This window comes from Anastrepha ludens, chromosome 2 (assembly GCF_028408465.1).
Source record: "Anastrepha ludens isolate Willacy chromosome 2, idAnaLude1.1, whole genome shotgun sequence".
NCBI lineage: Eukaryota > Metazoa > Arthropoda > Insecta > Diptera > Tephritidae > Anastrepha > Anastrepha ludens.
The window spans coordinates 105,587,315-105,610,384 of record NC_071498.1 but is presented as its reverse complement, the minus strand read 5'-3'; the positions used below and the strand labels follow the sequence as shown (position 1 = coordinate 105,610,384).

At 34.6% G+C, this 23,070-nt stretch overlaps 1 protein-coding gene across 5 annotated transcripts in view; it reads right to left on the bottom strand.

Annotated features, from left to right (window-relative positions):
• Positions 1-13,428: 13,428 nt before the first annotated feature.
• The window catches only part of LOC128855029 (probable serine/threonine-protein kinase DDB_G0271402), a 70,577-nt gene continuing 60,935 nt past the window's right edge, over positions 13,429-23,070 (bottom strand). For 2 of the 5 annotated variants that reach the window (XM_054089594.1, XM_054089595.1), the window contains exons 2-4: positions 20,622-20,825; positions 15,371-15,891; positions 13,429-14,333 (exon numbers count right to left, since the gene is read on the bottom strand). In XM_054089594.1, coding sequence (XP_053945569.1) covers positions 14,090-14,333; positions 15,371-15,891; positions 20,622-20,825 — 969 coding nt within the window. In that variant the 3' untranslated portion in view covers positions 13,429-14,089. Of the gene's footprint in view, positions 14,334-15,370; positions 15,892-20,621; positions 20,826-22,313; positions 22,614-22,654; positions 22,723-23,070 lie in introns of those variants that run through there. The other 3 variants (XM_054089597.1, XM_054089598.1, XM_054089596.1) reach the window with 3 other exon arrangements.

The window sequence follows — 23,070 nt, the reverse complement described above, 5'->3', positions numbered from 1 at the left end:
AACGCCGCTTTAGTGCTAATTGGGGAGTATCAAACTGGTAATTCCAGCATTTCAAGTACCTACCTACATTAGATGATATTCGAAGCTCTATCCGCAAAGTGATGAATTCAATCCTTCTTTGTGTCTAAATAAATCTGTTTTCTTGCTAAATCTCTTCGCGTTTTTCTCGAAATATGTTTTTTTCCGCGTTGTCGAATATAACTCAAAAAGTAATCAAGACATCAACTTAAGATTTCACAGGGATATTCTTTAATAGGTATATTGGCCTTTGCATGTGCATCCAATTATGTACTAATTATCACTAAAAATGTTGTTTTGATCAATTTGTTTAGTAAAAAAAGTGTAATTTTTTTCACTTTTTCTCTTCAAATTTTAATTTCTTTCGTTTAAAATGAGTCAGTGCAAAGCGGAAACTTTTTTTAATGAAAAAAATTTGTCCGTTTGATTTTAATTGATTACAAGAGGCTGGACATTCCACGGCGCAAATTAAAGGAACTTCGTTTGAGCAGCTGTAGCGGCGCCATTTTTTTATTTTTATTTTTATTTTTTTTTTAATCTTTGTATATTCGTGTGAGCATAAATAATAATATGTAATTTATTTTAAGATAATAAATACTCTCAGTTTTTCGCAAAAATGATTGAAAAACTCGTTATCTGGATGAGCTGCCCCCCTTAAATATGAGCAATCGCTTGAGAGAGGATTATGCGAAACATGAAAAGAAATAAAGTTTTTTAATCACGGAATCTCAATAGATTACAGCTAAAGGTTGGCACTTCGAAAGCTTCGTTTTAAAAATTCGAAACTCCATTAAAAGTAATTGTCAGTGTACAGTACAGTACAGTGTGGCTATTTCAATTGAATATATCTTGATTTTTGAGTCTTATTCGGGCAGTCGCCGCGTTAAGAACGAGTATCATAATCGGTGTGCTAGTAACTAGAAGTTATAGTGATATTTTCGGGGTAGAGAAAAAGCGTTGTTTCTTTTTTAGATCCCATTAGATCAAATGTGTCAAAAGCTAGGGCACACGAAAAAATGGTGCAAAGGCGTAGAACTATGCAAAGAATGCGCAGAACCACCACCACATGAAACTTGCCAGAAAAAATTCTGTGTGAACTGTAACAATGACAGGCACGCCTCCAGCGATCCCGCATGTCCAAGCTTTCTCAAACACAAAGCAATAAATAAAATAAAAATTGAAAACAGGTGCACAGTAAGACAAGCATGGAAATTATTCAATACAAACCCATCAGCCTACGAAATAGCACCGTTTCAAAAACCAACAATAGCACAAATAGTCAAAAACAATATCACAACTACAAAAAATATAAAAAGTCTAAACAAAAACAACAACCAAACTACGCCAACAACATCAAATACAACCAAAATAAGCAACGAAGAGTCAAGTGATAAATGGTATTAACTTATCAATATTACAGTGGAACATACAAGGATACTCAAATAACAAATTTGCTCTCGAATACCTCGTACACAAACATATGCCAGACGTTCTACTCTTACAAGAAACGCACATTGTACAAAAAAATCTAAATTTTTTGCACTTACCAAACTACAAAGCCTATCATCACAACAAAACATCACCATATGCCAAATCCGGTATAGCGATTTTGGTAAAAAATACAGTCAACACGTCCAATCACAGGACTTCTACTAGTAATCTTCTACATCAGACAAGTACAGTACACGGGGTAAAAGACTTGCACATTACAAATATATACAAAGAAACTGATGTGAACTTAACTACATAACTTCTCGACGACATACCAGAAATAAACACAGGCCACCACCTCATAGGAGGAGACTTAAACTCCCAAAACACCTTATGGGGTTCGAAATACTGTTCAAGAAGTGGTGCACTGTGGGAGCAATTCGCAGATCGACAAAATCTTACCATTAAGAATGACGGATCGCCAACACTTTTAAACACAAGGAACACTCTCACTTCAGTCGACGTATCTATGGCAAACGCTGAACTGGCATCAACGCTAAACTGGAGCTGCCCAGCTCAATCAATCGCGGGAGACCACTTTCCTATATTCATAACTAATACCGGACCAAAATACCTCAAAAAAGTTGAAAAGTGATTCCAGGAACGTAAAGCCAACTGGGATCTTTTCAAGCGGAAAAATGACATCCTACACCATCAATTTGAACAAACTAGAAACGTGAATAAGGAAGCGAATCCAACGAATCTATGCCACTTAACCAACCCCTCAAACAAAAGGAAACACCAATTTGGTTCAACTCCGAAATAAGCAAGCTCGTGATTCTAAAAAACAAAGCATGGCAGAAGTTTAAAGCAGTAACTAGTCTTAACTACAAAAAGATATCAGCTCAAGTTAGAAGAGCATGCAAACAGGCTAAAAAGGAAACATGGGCTTGTTTTGTTAACTCACTTAACCCTACCCTAGACACTAAAACAATTTGGACCAAGGTTAAAAAAGATAAAATCATCTAAAGCACTAGACTTCCATCCCATTTTTGAAAATAATGACATACTGTCACACCCTTAGGTAATAGCTGAGAAATTCGCTAATTTATGGAGTTCAATAGCATCAAACGATAATTTCAGTCCTCAACTAATCCATGAAAAAACACAAATAAACTTCAGCAATGTTTGCGACAACAATAACACTAATGGAATAATGAACGAAGTAACATTGATCGAATTAAATCTCACTCCCCAGCGTGTGAAAGGAAAGACACCCGGAAAGGATAAAATCACTTACTCCATGATCAAAAACGCATCGAGCATAATCAAAAACCGCTTATGCGAGCTTTACAGTGAAATCCTCAGAACAGGAACATATCCACACGACTGGAATCATGCAACACTCACACCAATACCAAAAGCTGGAAAAAATCAGAACTCCACGGAAGGTTATCGTCCTATTTTCTTAATAACAGTCCTAGCAAAAATTTGATTTATTATTATTTTTTATTTTTTTAATTTTTTAATTTATTTATTTTTGACAAAATAATAACGCAAATGCTCTGGAAAGTTTATGGACACAACATTCATGCATCGCAACACGCATACAAAGCTGGACACGGAGTACATACCCTTTGTCACCTACTTGAAGCAAATACGAAAACCTGCTTGGGAAATCAGAACCACAATGTCATAGTTTCTGAAGATATCGAGAAGGCATTTGACAGGGTCATATCAACACACGTAATAAAAGAATTAAATATATGGGGTGTACCCCAAATACTTCTAAAGCATATACTATCCTTCCTTCACATAGAAGGATCACCGTCAAAGTCGACGGGTACTTCTCACGCCCCTTTACTCTCAACAATGGCATCCCACAAGGTTCACCTCTGTCAGTATTCCTCTTCAGCGCATACACAAACACACTTTCCAAGTTGGTTAATAACACACCCGGTGTAAACTTTATAGGGATATACCCAGACAACATATTTGCACTAGTCTCAGAAGCCGAAGCTGAAGTACAACAAAACTTGAACAAGCTGGACAGGAAGATACAAAACTGGGCAAACATGACAGGAGCAGTGATTCCAGCTAACAAGATAGAAGCCCTGCACATATGCAGGAAAATAAGCTGCCACGCAAATAATATTACAATTAGAAACACCACGATAACATTACAAAGCAATATGAGAATTTTAGGTGTCACTTTCACTAGAAATGCTCTTTGGAATGACCACGTCAAAAATATAGTTAACAAACTTAGCAAGGTGCACAACGTGCTGAAGATAATATGCACAAAGAAAAAAGGCCCACATATGGATACGGCACCCGCAATATGTCGATCTTTAGCCGAAGGAGCAGTACAGCACTGCGTGACCCTATACGGATGGACATCCGAGGCAAATAAAAGCAAAATAAACACAGCCATGAACAGTTGTTTCAGCACAGCGTCTGGGCTACTAATATCAACACCGCTAGATTCCACCAGAGTAGAGGCATGTTTTAAAGATTTGGACTGGCTACTGAGCACCAGGTCTATAAATATGGCGGCAAAAGCCCTAACATCTCCCGCACACGCTCTGCATACAGAATTCTGGAACGTAATAAACAAAAATCAAAACAAAGAAAAAAGAAACAGCATTAGATTGATAGCAACGAAAATGCGGAGTACAAATATACCAATACCGGCCAAACCCATAGAACAGATCACAGCACATTCAAAATTAATGATTGACAAAAAAAAAACCACACCTACCATCATCTACCAACAAGCATTTCTAGAATACAAAAATAGGCACGCTCCAGATATAACCATATATACAGACGGTTCCCTGCTCGACGAAACAGCAACATACGCAGTAGTCGAACAAAACTCTAAGGATGAATACAAGGTCGTTCACGAATCACTATTACCACCTAATGCTGGAATTCACAACGCGGAGCTGGCAGCCATACGATTTGCAGCAACAAAACATAATTTCGCACTAATATGCACCGACAGCCTCAGCGTAGCTGTATCTCTTCTTAATGAAAACAGCGAGCAGTACACATATCTTACAAATGGTCTGCCAGGCCAAGCAAACATTATAGTGTTATGGATACCAGGTCACTCAGGGATAAAGGGAAACGAGCTAGCTGATGATACCGCCAAAAATGCCAACAAGTTGCCGTTAATATCAGAAGTTCCATGTTTAAGAACGATTATCACAAATTATTACAAAAAATACGTCCAAGAGAATGAAAATCAAAAATGGTCTCTATCAGAATCCTTTTTGAGCAAACACAACACCGGCATCGACCGACCCAAATACAACCCAAACTTATCCAGAACAGATTGCATAATCATGGCTTGCATGAGAGTTGGCGTAACAAAGTTCTCATCCCAACATTACTTTCAACAGTCACGGCCATTAGAATGTGCATGGTGCTCAACCATCCTCAGCGTTGAACATATACTCAAACAGTGTCCAGTATCAGGAGACCAAAATATCAATCTAACAAAAGCCCTAGACTATAGCCAGGAGAGTGCTATAAATCCTTAAAGACGCTCTTAGTGTACATAACTTACTTCATGAAGTGTAAATCAGTTTTCCTTGGGGCAATATGGCCTTAGTCGCCCAGCCCCAACATATACTTTATAAATTTATTTATAAGTATAGAATAAATAAATAAATAAATAAATATCTTGATTTTTTTTTTTGCAAATCAGTTAATTTGTTCTACTCACTTGCCCGTAAGTTTAACGTTTCTTATAGTCTGATAAAAGGAGTAAATAATTGTGAGTGTTTGCTCGTGATATTTGTGTAAATACTGCCTACTAATAAACAAACATCAATAATATTAAATATAATTGATTAGCAAATTTAATATCTGCTAATTCTTTTGTTCTTAATTTGTCACGCGTGTAAGGGGAGATATACATATGTACCTATAGATACACTGTTATGATAATACAAAAGAACATTTTGTGATAGAAGATTGCTCATATTTTGCTAAGCAGATTTGTAGGGGACAGCGGGTAACGGGCTGACGGGTACCGCTGTCGAAATTAAAATACATTTAATTGCATGCAATTAATTGAACAGAATTGCAGAGGTGGCACTTTACTTGCCGTCGCTTTTTTCGATTTGCACAAGTAAACCCGCAAAATATCAATAATTTAGAAAGAAGTATTTTTTCGTGACAATGAGCTTCATCGTGTTGCTTCACAAATATAGTAAACGAAAATAAAATGAATTTGAAACAACAAAGTGTAATCCACAAAACCGTCTCCGTCACAATTGCGCTTAAGCGACAGAATTTTCCGACGGGAGTAGAACAGCTGTTCACCACCCGTTACACGCTGTTCATTGCAATTCTGTTTCGGAGATGCAGATAGTTCCTTGTCTTTGGCAGTTGATGATTTTTCAGCATAGGTAGAACTTGTCAACAGAATTTACGTCGGGAAACGTGGTCTGTGGGTTCTCGCCAAATGACTGGATGGGGATATTCCATGCATATTACTGAATAGGTAATCCTCTTAACAAAAAACACATCGTTGTAACTTTTCAAGAAATGAATACGAAACTAACTTAGATTTTTCTTTAAATTATGGAATGAAATTATGAAAAGATGGGCGACCTGAAAATGAAATCTGGTGGTGTGCAGCCATATAACTTACTCACCTCACCTCCATTGCAACCCCCCAATGTATCATTTCATTCACATATCGAAATTTACAAAAATGAGAATGCAGTTTAAACCATCGAGAAATGTTGTCAGGGATATACTATAAAACATTATTCCTTCGAGGTATGCAGAGCTTTATGAGGAAAAATTGGATAAGACCGTCTATGTCTTTGAAGACCAATGGTCAAATAAAATAACTTATGATGAAACTGAGAAAATCTGACATTAAAATGTGGAAACGGCAAATAAAATTGTTTTTCTTGGAAAATTAAAGCTCATATAAACATTAAAACTTGCTACTTACTCCAGTTTTTGTGGAAAAATTACTGTAAAGGAGCTACCGAAAACCTTTGTTGAAACTCTAGACGTTTGTGATACTCAATTTTACAAACATATAGTGCATATGTAAAGGGTGGTTAAATTTCAAAGGCCGACTTCCTTCTTTGGGGTTATTTGAAAGAAAAGGTGTACGTCAATAAGCCAGCAACAATTCAAGAGCTAAAGGATGAGATAATTCGGCACATTAACGGCTTAGAACCTCAATTATGCCTCAGCGTCATCGAAAATTTGGAGCATCGGATGGAGGTGTGCCGCCGAGGCCGCGGCGGCTATTTAGCTGATATTTTGTTCCATGCACAATTGAGCCATACCAATATTATCATAATAAAGAGAAATGACAATAGTTTCTTAAAAAAAGTGTATTTTATTCAAAATCAACACCGGCCCTTGAAACTGAACCACCCTTTAGATAAGGAACTATTTGCATTTGGTGGTCTTTGGAGGTGTGCCGCCAAGGCCACGGCGACCATTTGGCCGATATTTTTTATTATTTCTTAAAAAAATTGTATTTTATTCAAAATCAACACCGGCCCTTGAAACTTAACCATCCTATATATAAACAGCTCATCGGGTTTCCGCATGACAACTGGTGAATTTAAAATAATATACTTCGCAGACGATGTTGTGCTGACAGCAGAAGATGAACGGCAGAGATTAATGTTCAAATTTGAGAAAGTGGCTTCAACCTTCACAACAGACACCAAGACCAACACGCAACCAACACGCAGACATCAAGGTAACGGTAATATCCAAACAGCCAAAAAGATGCAAGCTGGCGGTCAACAATAAGTCAATAGAAAAAGTTATGGAGATCACATACATGCGTTCACAAATTACCAGCAGTAAGGATCTAAGGAAAGAAGTGAAGACTGCGGGAAACAAAGCAGCAACACTATCGGGCTGCCTAAGATTGGCGTTATGAAAGAACAAATACATGAACATTGAAAGCAAGATAAGAATATATGTATGTATAAAGCATGCATTCGACCGATTCTAACATATGTGGCGGAAACAAGAGCAGACATTTCCATAACCGAGCAGTATATTAGCACTGTCGAAATGAAAACACTACGGACAATAACAGTATACGCATTGTATAATAGAAGACCAAAGGTCGAAATTGGAGAGACCTGTGATGTAACAGACGTAAGCCGGTGGATAAGAGGAAGAAGGAAAATATGGAGAGATCTTGTTCGCAGAATGTCGAGCGAACGCATAGCAAGTATGGTGATGAATGGCAGAATAATTCACACTAGACCACCCGGGCGGTCACCGTAGAGATGGCACGAATGCTGGACATCCGAATCCACTGAATTACAGTAAAAGTTATCCAAACATTTGTTGTAAACAGAAATGTTCCTATATAAACTAAGAAGAAAAACCTCGTTAAATAAAGAACTTTTTTTTTGTAAGGATTACGTTTTATTTATTATTATATTTTTTTGTAAGTTGTCATAAGCTTCTTCATTTGTAGTAGCGTGATTGTTACATTTGTTTTCTATCTAAATATGAAATCATTTCACATAATTAAGGTACAAGTCAAGGAACCATGCATGCAATAGATCTGCGCTTTGACGGAGCCTAACATAATATTATTTTTTTAACATAGTAACCGATACATTTCAATAGCTGAAGATGGTGTCGTACCAAGGTTCCGTCCAATATTCATATGAATGCGAAATTCATATTTCATTACGTATAGGTGCATAAATGTTTTATTTTGGCTGGTATGAGGCATTGAGCTGTGGAAATTCGCAGTTAATTATAATTCAATCGCATAGCTGAATTTATGTCGTTTATGCGTTTCTTTCGGCAAACTTTCCATGAAACTTGCTTAAAAACAGTTGATACTATAATTTCGTTTTTATTAAAATGGAGTTTAAAATCATTAGCAGTCATTAAAATTTCTAACGTGTGCTACTTATACAAGGTGGCGCAAAATTAATCACTTGATCGATAGATTTATAAGTTTTGCAATATGAAGGGGTTATATACAGTTAGAATTTTCAAAAAATCGATGTTTTTTTAATTTTATTTTCTTAATGTACATATGTATATTTAAGAATACACACAAAAAATTTAATATCGTTCCGGTGAACATTTTCGAAGTTACACGCAAATTTGAGAAGGCGTTTCAGAGTGCTTGAAAGTGCTTTTCAAATTTTAAACGCGTTTTTCTCAAAATGGTGTTTTCAAAGTCGGTAACCAACATTACTCGAAAACGGCTAAACCGATTAGTCTCAAATTTTAGCACGAGCTTCTTTTTTAGTAATAAATCGAAAATAATTTTTCACCGATAAATTTTTTTTATAAGCAATTTAAGGCCAAAACTTTTGACAAAAATTGATTTTTTTTTTTAGAAATGGCTGATTTTGTCAAAAAAAATTATTTTGCTTGTTTCTTCGATTAATTACTAGATTTAACATTACTTTAACGAAATGTGTTTGGTTTCTTAATTTCAGAGGATCTAGTTCAGAGATATAATGGTCACAGCAAAACGTCTTTTTGGAGAAAAGCTCCCGGAGATCAGCTGTAGCTCCTTTCCAAATAAATATTTTTACTAATAGTAAGTCTTAAAATACAGTTAAAAGATAACACATAATTTTTAGATCAATAAATTGAAAAGTTTTCTCAGAAAAAATTCTGGAAAATTCGCTTTTCGCTTTCTCGGCCTTCTAACTGTATAAAACCCCTTAATAAAACATACTTGACACTGGTGAACTAGATAGCTGCAGTATACAAATACACAATAAATGGAGCACGTAAAGGTCAAAATAAAGATTTCTATTACTTAAAATCTTTTTGTTTTTTATTTAGTAATAAAGTTATTCGAAAACCAAATTGGATGTTTTTTTTTGCGCCACTTTCTCACTCGCATCACTGTTTTTTTAGTAAAGAGGTTATTCAAAACCGAAATTCGATGATTAATTTTGCGCCACCTTGTACGTAAAAATTTAAAACACCACAGATATATGTGCATATGTGCCTATGTACAGTGCGCGCCAAATCGAGGGCACATCAACTGTTTTACCAGTAATTATTATTATTATTTTTGATTGAATGTTCATTATTTTTTTAATAAAAATGTAGCTCCTTGTCGAACAAAATCCATTTAAATCGACGTTTAAATTTTTTTCTCAAAATTTGAAAAGGTACGCAAACTTGTTTTTATTTTTCTATAATTTTTTCTATCAATTTTGCTATAAATTTAAAGTTGCTGAAAAATGCCCTTGAGTTACACAATTTCCTCCAGTCGTGCTACGCATTTTCTCCATATAACAGCTGCATGACTATTTTTTAACTTCAAACTTGCAATTTTTTATAACAATTTTATGGAGCTATAAAATTGCATACCTAAAAATCTTTCTAGAAATTCGAATCAAAAACCGTGGAAGAGGGATGAAAAGTTTGAGGAATTTTTCCAATTATTTTATAAAATTTGAAATTGGGCTTATATGATTTTTGTTAAACTAAAAGCTATACTTTTCTAAAAATTTGAACTTTAAAAAAAAAGGTTGAAAATATCGATGTGCTACCATTTGGTCGCGGTGTGAATTATTTAATGTGCAAACTCTAATAACTTCATAAACCTAATTTTTAGTTCACTCTTTTATGAATACAAACAAAATATCGACAATTAATAAATCAAAAACAATTTTACGAACATTCAATGAAATCATTTTCATCATAATTTCATAAAAATATTCCTATTTGCTGTCGAGTTACATAAATGTCGCATCTAAAAGTTAGCTTCAACTTTGTTGTCGAAAAATTGCGGAAGCCGAAACGAGCTTCTTGGCATTTTTTTAATTCTTAAAATTATGAAGTCGTCGGAAAGATTTAAGGTACATTTGTAGATTTCAGTTTTCACTACACCAAGGCAAATACAGGGTGGGCCAAATATATAAAAAAAATAATGTTAAGCACAAATAACTTTTTTATTTTTTGACATATTTATTTTTCTCTTTTTGTAGGTTATAATTGAATTGTTGGAAATTTATTATGGAACCCTATAGTACAACACAACACGTTAAAATTATCGAGTTTTTCTATTCTTGTCAACGATCAATTGTTCTAACGCAGCGTAAATATCGGCAACATTTTAATTCCAGATCAGAACAGCGCATTTCCATTTAAATGGTTATGGCAACAAACAAAACTGCAGATTGTGGGGCTCTGAAAATCCAAGGGCAACACACCAACATCAGTTGCACCCATCTAAATGTACTGTTTGGTGCAGTCTTATGGTCACTAGAGTTATCGGTCCATATTTCTTCGAAGATTAGGATGAAACGTCCGAATCGATTTCAGGAGCTTCTTACAGAACATTGATTGAAAACTTTTTGCGGCCAATGGCGGAGCAGTATCCTAATTTGTGGTTTCAATAAGATGGAGCAACTGCGCATACTGCTAGGCAAACTATGGACCTGCTGCGTGAAATTTTTGACGAACGTCTGATTTCCAAAAATTCAGATTTCCCTTGACCACCTCGTTCGGCAGATTTGACTGCGCCCGACTTCTTTTTATGGGGATATTTAAAAGACAAAGTGTATCTTAATAAATCAGAGAATAGTAGACAACTGAAGCAAAATATTCGAGACGAAATACTGAGACTTCAACCAGAAACATTATGTGGTGTAATGGAAAACGCGTTAAAAAGAGCCAATCTTTGTATCGAGAAAAATGGTGCACATTTGTCTGATGTAATATTTCAAACATAATTTCCATAAAATATATTCAAAGTATAAAAACAATTAACCAAAATAAATGATTATTGCAAAAGTTATTTGTGTTTAACATTAGTAGGTTTTATTTGGCCCACCCTGTATTTACTTGAGGTAAAATAGACTGTGTTGTAAAATTATGGATGTGCAAATGAGTGTACGTACACGAGTATATTAATGGAAGCACTAAATTGAAAAAAAAAGATTAAAATAAAAAGATAATATTAACGTATGCTATAATATTTAAATGTCTGTCTAGATTGATCGATATTCCAATGAGGCCAATAAAGCGATCTGAAATCCCGCTTTACTTGAAATAAATCCCGCCTTACTTGAAAGACTCCTGCGGCACTTGACCAGCTGTTGATTCAGGACTATCAAGAATATTGTTTCGTATCTAAAATAAGTGTTGCTTGAAAGCATTAACACTTCCTTATTTTAAAAAGCCTAAGAAGTTCGATAACAAATTTGAGCAAAGTTTAAACAGCTTTTCATATTTTTTTATGAAATTTACTAAATAATGAATTGATGTTTATCGAGGGGTTTTGAGCGAAAAATTGGTGCAAATATATTTTATATTTTCTATTAGTTCTTCAGAGACGCATTCAAATAATAGTATGAGGGTGTAAGATCAATACTATGAGGGTACTTTTCAACCACTCACCCTTCATTTCTTGGTGAGTCATCAAAGAAGTAAATGATATGGCGTTGCTACAGCAGAACACGATGCCTTCTGCTTATCAACTCTGGCTACTTCAATTGAATTACAGCGTGCGCTCTCTTAAGCGGGTACTGAAAAATTTGTCCGCTTGTGGGAGGTGTCCTCTTTTGAGAAAAGTGTAAAAAAAGTAAATAATATGTTATAGGAGTGTCAAGGTGTTGCCTAAACACAGCATAGATTTTCTTGCCCTTTCTACTATTTGAGAAACTTCACTATGTGGTGATCTATTTTTTACAATCACTGACTTAAAAATTAATCGCTTTTGTTTCTTCTCAACGGTACTACTTTCTCGTATCCAGTTTTTTAATAGTGCAATAACTGGTTAATGATGAATTTCTAAGTCGTTAAAATAGAATAAAATGGAATTGTGTACTTTCACCTTAAGATCTTTTCAATCGACTTAAAATGGAGCTGGGTGGGGCTGAGCGTGTGTGCCGTTCTGCTGACCGCATTCATTTCCTAACAAAATCATGACTACCGCTTTCCCTAATTTTTCATGATTTCCTTAATTTTTTAATAGGCTGAGGCCCATTTTTAGCACCTAAATTTTTAGCACGAAAACTGGCAAAAATTTGCCTGCACTAAAAAACAAAATGTGCACATTCTTTTGCTTTTAATGAGAAGTAAAATATGTAAACTTATCTAACACTAAAACCTGTTAAATGCAAAAATTTTGTTGTGTTTGGCATGTTCAACTGTTCAATATAATTGGCGCGGGAAAAGTGCCCAGTGGTTTAAGGCAATATTCGAAGGTTTTATCGGTGACTTGCGCGAATTGTAAACAAAATTCAATAAATTCAAGAATAACCTGGCATCGCAAAATATTCAAATGGATAAAGTTGAGGGCACAAAGCTTTTCATGATTCAAGTCGCACCGGTCAAAATTACGCCAACTGTTATAAACATCAAAGGAAACAAGTTTGTTGAAAGTAAATGGAAAAAACTTCCACAACTAATTGATTCAAAATAACAAAAAAAACGGTATTTCTTTGGATTTATCTCTTGATTTCTTAGGCTGCTTTCCGCTGAAAGACATTGACGTTGAAAAACCTAAATCTATATATCTAACATATGAATTCATGTTTAACCATCAAAAAAATTGAAAACTTCTAATGACGATGAAAGCGATAACGAAAATGCCGAATACTAATTTTAAAACGTTCAAAAATATTGTAACGCATTTTAGGTTTAAAAATAAAAATAAAATAAAACAAGTTAAATTGCTTTGTCTTTTTATCATTTTCAATAACTTCGTTTGCGTGTTTTCAATGACTGTAGATTTTTTTTTAGTTCACAGGTAATTTGTTACCGATCTTTTTAATCTACCTTCCATTTTTTTGGTTACGACTGTAGTGTCTTTGCTTGGCCGGATATTAGCCGCGATAGTTTCGGTAATGTAAGAAATAAATCTTTCAAAAAATAAAATGAAAAGCCACCGTTTTTTTTTTTCAAAATAAAAATTTATGTTATTTTAATACTCTTCAGTGTTTAACACATGATTAGAAATAAAATAGAAAAAAATTCAAAGCTGCGCTTGAAACTAAGGCTAAAATTTCGAATATGTGTATGTATTTATGTATAACGGAATAAAATATAAATACAAAACAGTAAATAAAAATGGATACTTTATAAATACATTATATACATATATGTCAGTTGATTGCATACACAATACATACCCACTTAAAAACAAAAATTTATACTCATTTCACTTCATTTTCACGTTACGTTATCTTGGCGAATCTTTGCTTAAGAACATTAAAGCATTTTATAAATCAAACTTAATGTTATTAATAAATTTGCTATTTATCATGGTTTCTTAATTTCTGTTGAACTACCCGTTGTAGTATCGGTATTCAAGTGCAAGAAGTAACAGCAGTTGAGTGTATATGTATGTAAATTATAGCCAATCAATTTTAAAATGGCCCATCCTTCTTATTTTGTAATAGTTTTTAACACAGTTTTCAACATTTAAACAATTTTCCATCCTACTGTTTACATGTGTATATAGTATAAAATATTTGCGTTATACTCTTAATAATAGGGGCTTTCTTCACGTTTGCTGCCATAATCATTTAAGTTATCATTACAATTTCAAATGTTTAATTTCATTATAGCTAATATTAAAATTTCTATAAGCGGCATTCAGAGGGTTGCAGGCAATGTCGTTTCGATTTGTGTGCTACAATTCGAAAAATTCATCCTGCTGCTTTTCCAGTCGTTTTAGCGACTTTTGCACGTGTCGCGTTTGTGTGGTATTTAATAGCTGAGCTGTGTCCGATGTGCTGCCCGAAGAGCTATGCCGCTGATGATTTTGATGATTTTGCCGATTCGTTTTGTACGAATTGTTCAAGTGATTGTTACGTCTGTGCTGCACAAAATCGGTGGTAACAAACAGATCGTTGTCACTTTGGCTGGTAATCATTCTGTAATCGAAATTGATAAAGATAAAAATTTTATATAAAAAACTGTATTTACTAAACAAATAGCATTTATTAGTTGATTTACTCAAAACTAATTTTACTTAGAATTTTGATACAGCAAAAATAGTTTTGTTTCCTTAGTACGAAAATACTTGTAGGGATGCAAAAGACGACATAGAAAGTATTTGCATAAAGATAGGCATTAATGGTTTTCAACTAGAGAGCTATTGGAACCACGATCGTCCTACGGATTTACATTTATTTTTAGTACCAAAGCTATGATATCCACCCAAAAACATAGTGATTTCCAACATCACTTCAAGCTTCTACTTCTAATACTAAATTTAGTATAGTATACTTTTGGGATTACTTTGTCAGATTCACTACTCATTACCTCGAATTACCAAATGTGTGTTGAACGCCAAAATTATTCAAATTGAATAATTAAACTAAATAAATAAAAAAAAAGTTCAGTATTTTGCATCTCTAAGTAAAATACAAGACGGCGCAAAATTAATCATCTTATCGTAAAATTTATATGTTTTGCAAATGGCGTCGCGTCATTCATATCCGACACTTGTTAACAAACAGCTGTGGCGGCCGCCGTAGCCGAATGGGTTGATGCGTGACTACCATTCGGGAGATCGTAGGTGCGATTCTCCGAGCATTAAACAACAAAATGATAGGACATTTTTTCTAATAGCGGTCGTCCCTCGGCAAGCAATGGCAGCTCTGCGAGTGTATTCTGCCAGGAAAAAGGTCCTCATAAAAACAATTTGTCGTTCGGAGCCGGCTTAAACTGTAGATCCCTCCATTTGTGTTACAACAACAAGGCGCACACCACAATTAGGAGGAGGAGCTTGGCCAAACACCCAAAAGGGTGTACGCGCCAATTATTTTCATCACTCAAAATCATTTCTTTTTATTTTGTAAAAAAGTTATTTAATAACAAAATTGGATGATTAATTTTGCGCCACCGTGTTCATATTTTATAAAACTTTAATAAAATAAGTAAAATATTTATATATAAAGACACTTACTCTTTCGACTTTTCTACATATTTCCGCGACTCGGAAATGGTTGAATCTATTTTGCTTAAAAACTCATTTATACATTTACGATTTTCCTCCTCCGGTGTCATGGTCACCACAGAATCAAGCGATTTACTTTGTTTATTACTACTGCTGCTGTGATTGTTTAGCGTGACATCATCGTCACTGTTTTGCACTAATAATTCACCGGCAATTGAGTATGGACGAGCTGGCAGCGTGGATGGACGTGGATTATTTGTTGAGTCAACGCAAATGGTTGCTGCGGCGAATACTCCAAGCGGATCCGCAGTTGCATTCACTGCTACATCTGTTGCATTCACATTATTTACGTCATTTTCTGTATTTATGTTGTTTTGTTGTTCAGTGTTGTTGGAACTAATTTCTAGTGGATTATTTTCATCTGCTTTCGGGTAATATGGCGACGACTTATCCACTGGCACTAAAAGAAACTGACGCAAAAACAGGCTGTCCGAGGCGAAGAGGCGATTGGCGCGACGTATCTGCTCCGTCTGTCAATCAGAAAAATGACAAGCGATTGATTACTTAGCTTTTTTTTTCAAAGCGCATCAATTATAAATACATTTAATCGTACATATATAGATACTATAATATATATATTAAGTAAATAAATGTATACATATTGCATATTTTAATAAATAAAAAAATGTATTAAATTTTCAATAGGACGATTTGAAATTATTGCCCATATCTGGTCATCGCAAATCACAGACTTCGCTACAATACACGTGCAGACGATGATTGATGGCGGCAGCGCTCGATGGCCTTTGATAGTCGTTATGCATATATTTAAGTATGTAATATGTGCATGCATACATATATATATGTATTCTATATGATATGATTAACAATTTAGCGTGAAAAGTTGCTAAGTCCACTTTTGTTATTTTAATGCAAGAAAAACAATAAATGCAGTTGTCTGTTTTCCAAACGTTTTTAATCAGGGATAAGCAACTTTCCTAAGTACAGAGTTCTCACCGAACATGTCATAAATCTTGAAGAATAAAAAAATTGTTTATCAACTTTGTGGAAATCGATTCGTTTGGAGTTGTTTTAGCTTGGAATCCGCAAATATTTAAATTAGAGATGTTGCAAAATATGTGCTCGAAGAAAATTACTGAACGATTTATATACTTTCCTGCAAAAATTGGAAAACAGAACTTAGCAGCGTTTTAATAAAGCGAAATGAAGCATAGCATGAGAGCAAGTAATTAAAAAAAATAATAATTCATATTTAAAATTTAATTCTTATCATTTTATTTATTGAAACGATTGACTTTAGAACTGGTTATTATTATTTACATTCGATTTAAGATTTTATGTGCAATATATCTTCCCGAGGGTCGTTTGAAAAGTGTGTGCGAAAATAAAAACAACTTAATTGTTTGACCCTACGGAAGATTTATGGACCTTTGCAGGTTGGCGACGGCGAATATCGCAGGCGATGAAACGATGAGCTGTATGAGCTTTACGACGTCATAGAAATAGCGCAGCGAATAAAGATCCAGCGACTACGTTTGCTGGGTCATGTCGTCCGAATGGATACAAACGCTCCGGTTCTGAAAGTATTCGATGCGATACCAGCTGGTGGTAGCGGAGGAAAAGGGAGGCCTCCTCTGCGTTGGAAAGATCAGGTGGAGAAAGACTTGGCTTGACTTGGTGTGTTCCACTGGCGCCGGTTAGCACGAGAAAGAAACGACTGGCGCGCTTTGTTAAATTCGGTCAAAATCGCATAAGCGGTTATCGCGCCAATTAAGAAAATTGTTTGAGGTAAACGCATTTTATTTTTCGACTAAGTATCCTTTTAGGCGTATACACTTCGTCCAACGCCATTGTTTGTTAGTTTGTTGATTTCTTCCGAATAATAGGATTTATTCAAGTCTGGAAAATAGCAATTCGTTTCTGCAATCACCTCCTTTGAATAAAATCTTTTTCCGCCAGCCATTTTTCGACTAGGGGAGCAAATAGTATTGTGAGGGAGTCAAGATTGAGAATAGGGAGATGTGAAATGAGTTGGAATCATATTTCCAATAATTTTGCGGCCACAACTGCTAAGCTGGTGCGTTGTCGTGATGGAAAAGGAAAATCATTCGACTTCCACCATGCAAACAAATGCCAAACACAAGGAAATAAACCGATCTGGTTGAAACTTGGTGTGTGTTGTACGGTCTTTTCAAGTGGCCATCGTAGCATGTTAATATATGTACATACTTACATAAAAGTGAAATACTTCAGAACATTTATATTGTATTTTCGTTATAAAATGTTTCCAACACCTACTATAGGTATTTCACGCACAAACAAACCCGGTCACGGACCCCGATGTGGATATAATAGGCCCGTCACAATGGGTCCATTGCGGCAACAAATTTGACTGACAGCAAAATAGATTGTGTGTATTTGATTCGACGGCGCAACATTCGTGCCGCACGCCATGTCGGAATACACAAAAACTGGCAACTTTCTACTTTTGCTGTGTGGCAAGTGCAGCGAAAATTACAACTATTTAAAGAAGAACAATTTTGTATCGCACAAATTTTTATCGATGGTTTTTGATTATACCAAATTAAATGCAAAAAATAAATGGAATTTAACTTAATTGTGTCAATTAAAATACACCCTCATCTTTGCGATAAGGGCTTGAAAGAGTAAAGAAAAGGCTAGGCTTAACCAAGTTGTCCAGAAAAATGAATGTGCGTCTCGATCTCGAAAATATAGTTGCACTACTACCACAAATTCTATTAAAACACTCTTTCGCTTCAATAAGCATTCATTTTATAATATAATTCATAACCAATAAAAACCTGTTTATGCACAACGAAATATAATATTTGCTTTCACGACAAGAATATCCGTTTTTTTTTTTTTACATGTGACAATACTTTCATTGTAGCATCACGGTACGTTTTTCACGTTAAGCCAATTCAAAGCGTTATCACAACGGACCCATTGTGACAGCCCTGTGGTAAGGCATACAATTTTTATTTTATTTTTTTCCAGGCATCGTTCAACCCTCAGCAAAAATATTGACAAAAACTCTGCCGTTCGTTGGTGGCATACAATTGACAACATCAAGATGCAAAAAATTAAGTTTGCGAATAGAGTGTCATTTATTTTTAGAAAATTATTCTTTTAATAAGCCGCAATCGAAAGCTTAGTGATTTTCTGAATTCCTATATCAATATATCGAAAACATAAATATTTTTAAAAAGGATTGTCATTTATTATTATATAAGACCCAACTCAAAGTTATATAAAAATACCCTTTAGCATTTTATAGGGGAAAATGGGGAGTTGTGAGACATTGTTACCTTTCGGCATTATTCATTTGTTTACATTCGATTTTAAGTGTCAACAAGTGTTCTCGATGCGATCTCACTTTTCAGCTAGCATTGGCCATATTTACACGCATTCGACGCGTCTCTCCAGTTACTGTGTTTTGGAACTTCTCGGTAAGTTTTTTTCATCATTTGTTTTGCGATACATTCGATCAGTTGTTGAAGCGAATTGCAAATCTTAATATATACAAATTATTAATTGTCCTATTAGCTTTGAATTTACACTTTATTTACACTTGGGCATGAACGTTCCATGTGTTTATGACTACGCGGCCATTTATAAAAAAAACGATTTGGGGAGTTGTAAGACAACAAATGTGGGGAGTTGTGAGACACCATTTTTTTCGACGTTTTAACGCATCTTTCATAAGTACCTCGCAATATTCATGCATTGTTTGTATATATATCATGAAATTTTTGGTTAAATTTGAGTTTTTATTGTTTTAAGTTAAGCAGAAACAACTCCATTCATTGCAATGTATGCGATCGAGCTGTGCACCTAAAGTGCGCCAATTTACGAACTGGTTATTATACATGTTCTCACTGCGAATCATCAGATTGATGGCATTGCATTTTTTATACACTTTTTTATAATAATTGTCTTTTCTTTTTTATTTTTCATCTTAATAAAGAACTAACAACTAAAATAAGTCATTTTTATTGATTTAAGCCATGGTGTCTCACAACTCCCCACATTTTTGTATTTTGTATTAAATTTAATATGATTATATACAATTTTAATTTTAAGGAAAATTGTAGTTTTGTTAAATAGGCCATACCAATAGCTTCCAGTATTCATTGACTAAAGATTCCATCGTTGACATATGCAGAATATTAAGATTTTGAGTAATACGGGTCCAAAAACAAAACCCGTCTCAAAACTCCCCATTCTCCCTTACATTTGACAAATTCATGTGCAAGGCATACGTTTATTTTACTTAGCATAAAGTAAACACAGCATGAGAACTAAAGCATATAAATACATATGGGCAGTAACGTCAAACGCCAGAAACATTCAGTAACATTTAAACAAGGCGGAAAAAATACTGCAGACTCAGCGCAATGAAAGTGGGTAAGTAAACAAAATTTCTAGTCAATCTTATCTTATTTAACTTTGCTATCATATACGTCGACTTATTCTCTATACATACTCATTTTTGAATTTATTCCAAGTAGCTCAAATCTCAGTTTGAGATAAAACTTTTAAATTGACGTCGACATTAAATTTGTCTTTTATTAAGAGAGCAAAGAAAATATTTTTAATTTGATGATTAACCCAAATTTTCAAATACACTGATATTCGCAGAATAATTTTTTAAGCCTACTTAATTTATGCAAATTATATTACTGCAACAATAAGTTGCAGAACATTGCTTATATGTGTTCACCAGCATAGCTGGAGGTGTAGGTATTTTGCATGGGAATCAAAAAACACCACGAAGTCGAAGTATGGTGGTGTTGTGCACCAAATGACTAAATAAACTTTTTGGCTACAACTGGTTTTCCCACTCAGTTAAAAATAACTTGATTTTGGCAAAAAACAAAAAAAAGCTTCAGCTTGATTTGTGCCTTAACTTCTTTCATGAAATGCAGTTGTACCAAAATCGAGCAGTATCGCTTTGGTGCTTATTATTAGATCGACAAATATTTATGATTTGTTATTTAAAAACAAAAATGCAGCGTCAAGTATCAAAAAGTATTACGTATAGGAATGTTTGTGTGTACATTGTTTAAAGGCCAAATAAAGTTTAATCGATACTGTGTTTGCAACCAAACCAAGTACATATGCACATTATACATAGATGCTATCTATGTAAATGTACAAAGAAAATTTAAATGAAAATAATGTTCAAAAGCTTTAATTTTTAAATTAAATAACTTACCGAACATCCATATTTCAGTGCAATACCCTGCAGTGTGTCTGTCTTTTCGACGTCATGCCGTATCAGAGTCTCATTATTACGCAAATTATGATTACAACATGTACTACCATATTTTTTTAATGAACGCGCCGATTCGCGTATAGATTGCTTCTCGTTGAACATCATGTAATCGGTATCATCCATATCGGGCACAATCTCATGGAACTGCAAGGGAACGAACAAAGCACATTAGAATGAGTTGATATAGTTGAAATTTCTAAAGTGTTTAGCATTAAAGTTTAACTTTCCAAGAACTAAGCCTGATTATCTTGAAGAAAAAAAATTGTGGCAAATTTTTACTGGCAAGCTTTGCAAGATGAAGGAAAATGAGAGTGTAACAACATGTGATAGCTGCAAATTTTTACTAGTAAAATGCTTGCTATTCACATGACTGTCGGTTTTAATATTTATGTCACACCAAACCGTAACAATAAATTTTTACATTTTTTATCACACCAACTAAAATAACATTTTGTAATAGTATAGCAGAAAATGTCTAATTTTTATTGTTTTTCTCTTCATTTACTTTTACTGATCTTTTTTTCTCTACAAAAAAGTTTATCTGTTAAGCTGTCGCTGCAGATTATTGCTAAAAAATATAGATGAACAAACCTATTAATAAAGCTCAGTGTGCTTATTACCTTGGCGAGATATTTGCTTTTTTCGCATGTTTAATGTTTGAATAAGTTTTGTTTATAGTCCTGCCCATCCAAAATTCTATACACATATGTATGGCGGCCGCCGTAGCCGAATGGGTTGGTGCGTGATTACCATTCGGAATTCACCGAGAGGTCGTTAGTTCGAATCTCGGTGAAGGCAAAATTAATAAAAACATTTTTCTAATAGCGGTCGCCCCTCGGCAGGCAATGGCAAACCTCCGAGTGTATTTCTGCCATGAAAAAGCTCCTCATAAAAATATCTGCCGTTCGGAGTCGGCTTGAAACTGTAGGTCCCTCCATTTGTGGAACAACATCAAGACGCACACCACAAATAGGAGGAGGAGCTCGGCCAAACACCTAACAGAAGTGTACGCGCCAATTATTTATTTTTTTTTTTATGTATGTTTTAGTTTTTAAGCACTTATTGCTTTTGTTTTGAACAGTAGTGTATGTAACTATAAGATTACTACGCGAGGCTTTGAGCACTACAACGCAACTCTTTTGTAAATTCCTGGCACCTATGCAAGATACTAAACAAGAAGTGACGTCATGCTCCTTTTGTCAGTCGGGCGACTCCTCAAAATGATTAATTTCTGACGACTGTCGGATCTAAATAGAGGAACAATCCATTTTTTCATGCGGTAAGGCCTTTTACTCCAGCAGTATTTTACCTACATAGTATGTATAAAAACTTTTTTAGGCCTAAATTCGCCAAAAGTGAGACGTTCGTTTACCGTCAGCAGTCTAGTAATCACCAACAGCCTAGCAATGTAAGTGCACTGCAATTTCAATAATCACATGAAACTTATATCACTTTAAAATAACTTCACAATTATTTGCAACAACCAATTTATAGTATTACTACTTTTTATTGCCAAATCAATACACTCAAAAAATGAATATTTTCTGTTTCCTCTCTAATCGGTCGTCTGTGCATTTAGCAGACATTTACAAATTTTTGCACAAATATCACCACTTGCCACCTTCCACTTACTTACAAATGCAAAATTAGTCGCTGTTGAGTTTTGTCGCTGCTCCACTTTTCCAAAAATAACGTTTTACAACCAAGATAGCGATCGTTGCGCCAGGAAAAGTGCAACTAACCAGGCGTTCAACTTGTTTTTCACAAATTTTTGTTGCCAAATATGTTATACTAATCACAAAATAACAACGAATTATTGCAGATACGTATGTATACTTTTTTGTTTTGCTGCGTAAATTCCCTATTTGCACTGAGCTAACTGCACTATAACGGAATAGTATAATGAAAGGTGATGGCGAGGACAGCAATGAAGTTATGCGAGTTGTAGAATTTCTGATTAGTAACTCCAATACCTGTAAAAAATTGGCTTACGCACAGCTGTTTGCATTCACCGCACTGAAGCTATCAAATCAACGAAAGAAAAGTATAATAACCTTGTGATTAAATAATTGTTTTCTTGGGATGATTTTACTACATTTGATTGCGCTTTACTATTATTTACGTAGAAGTTTTGGCGGTGTTTTTGTTTTGCACAAGAAACATTCAATTTTAAACTATAAAACATAAGTAAATGTAATTTGATTCAATGCTCAGTAATGTAGGAAATAAATGCGGTGGAATACAACCATGCAAGTTGAGTTGCCAACTCTTTATCTACTTTTTATGTGATGCTTACAATGAGAGCGAGCAACACAACGTCGCAACAGATAAAAGTGTTGTTAACGTTATTGGTTAACGTATAGGCACAGTGACGCCGGTATTCAACCAG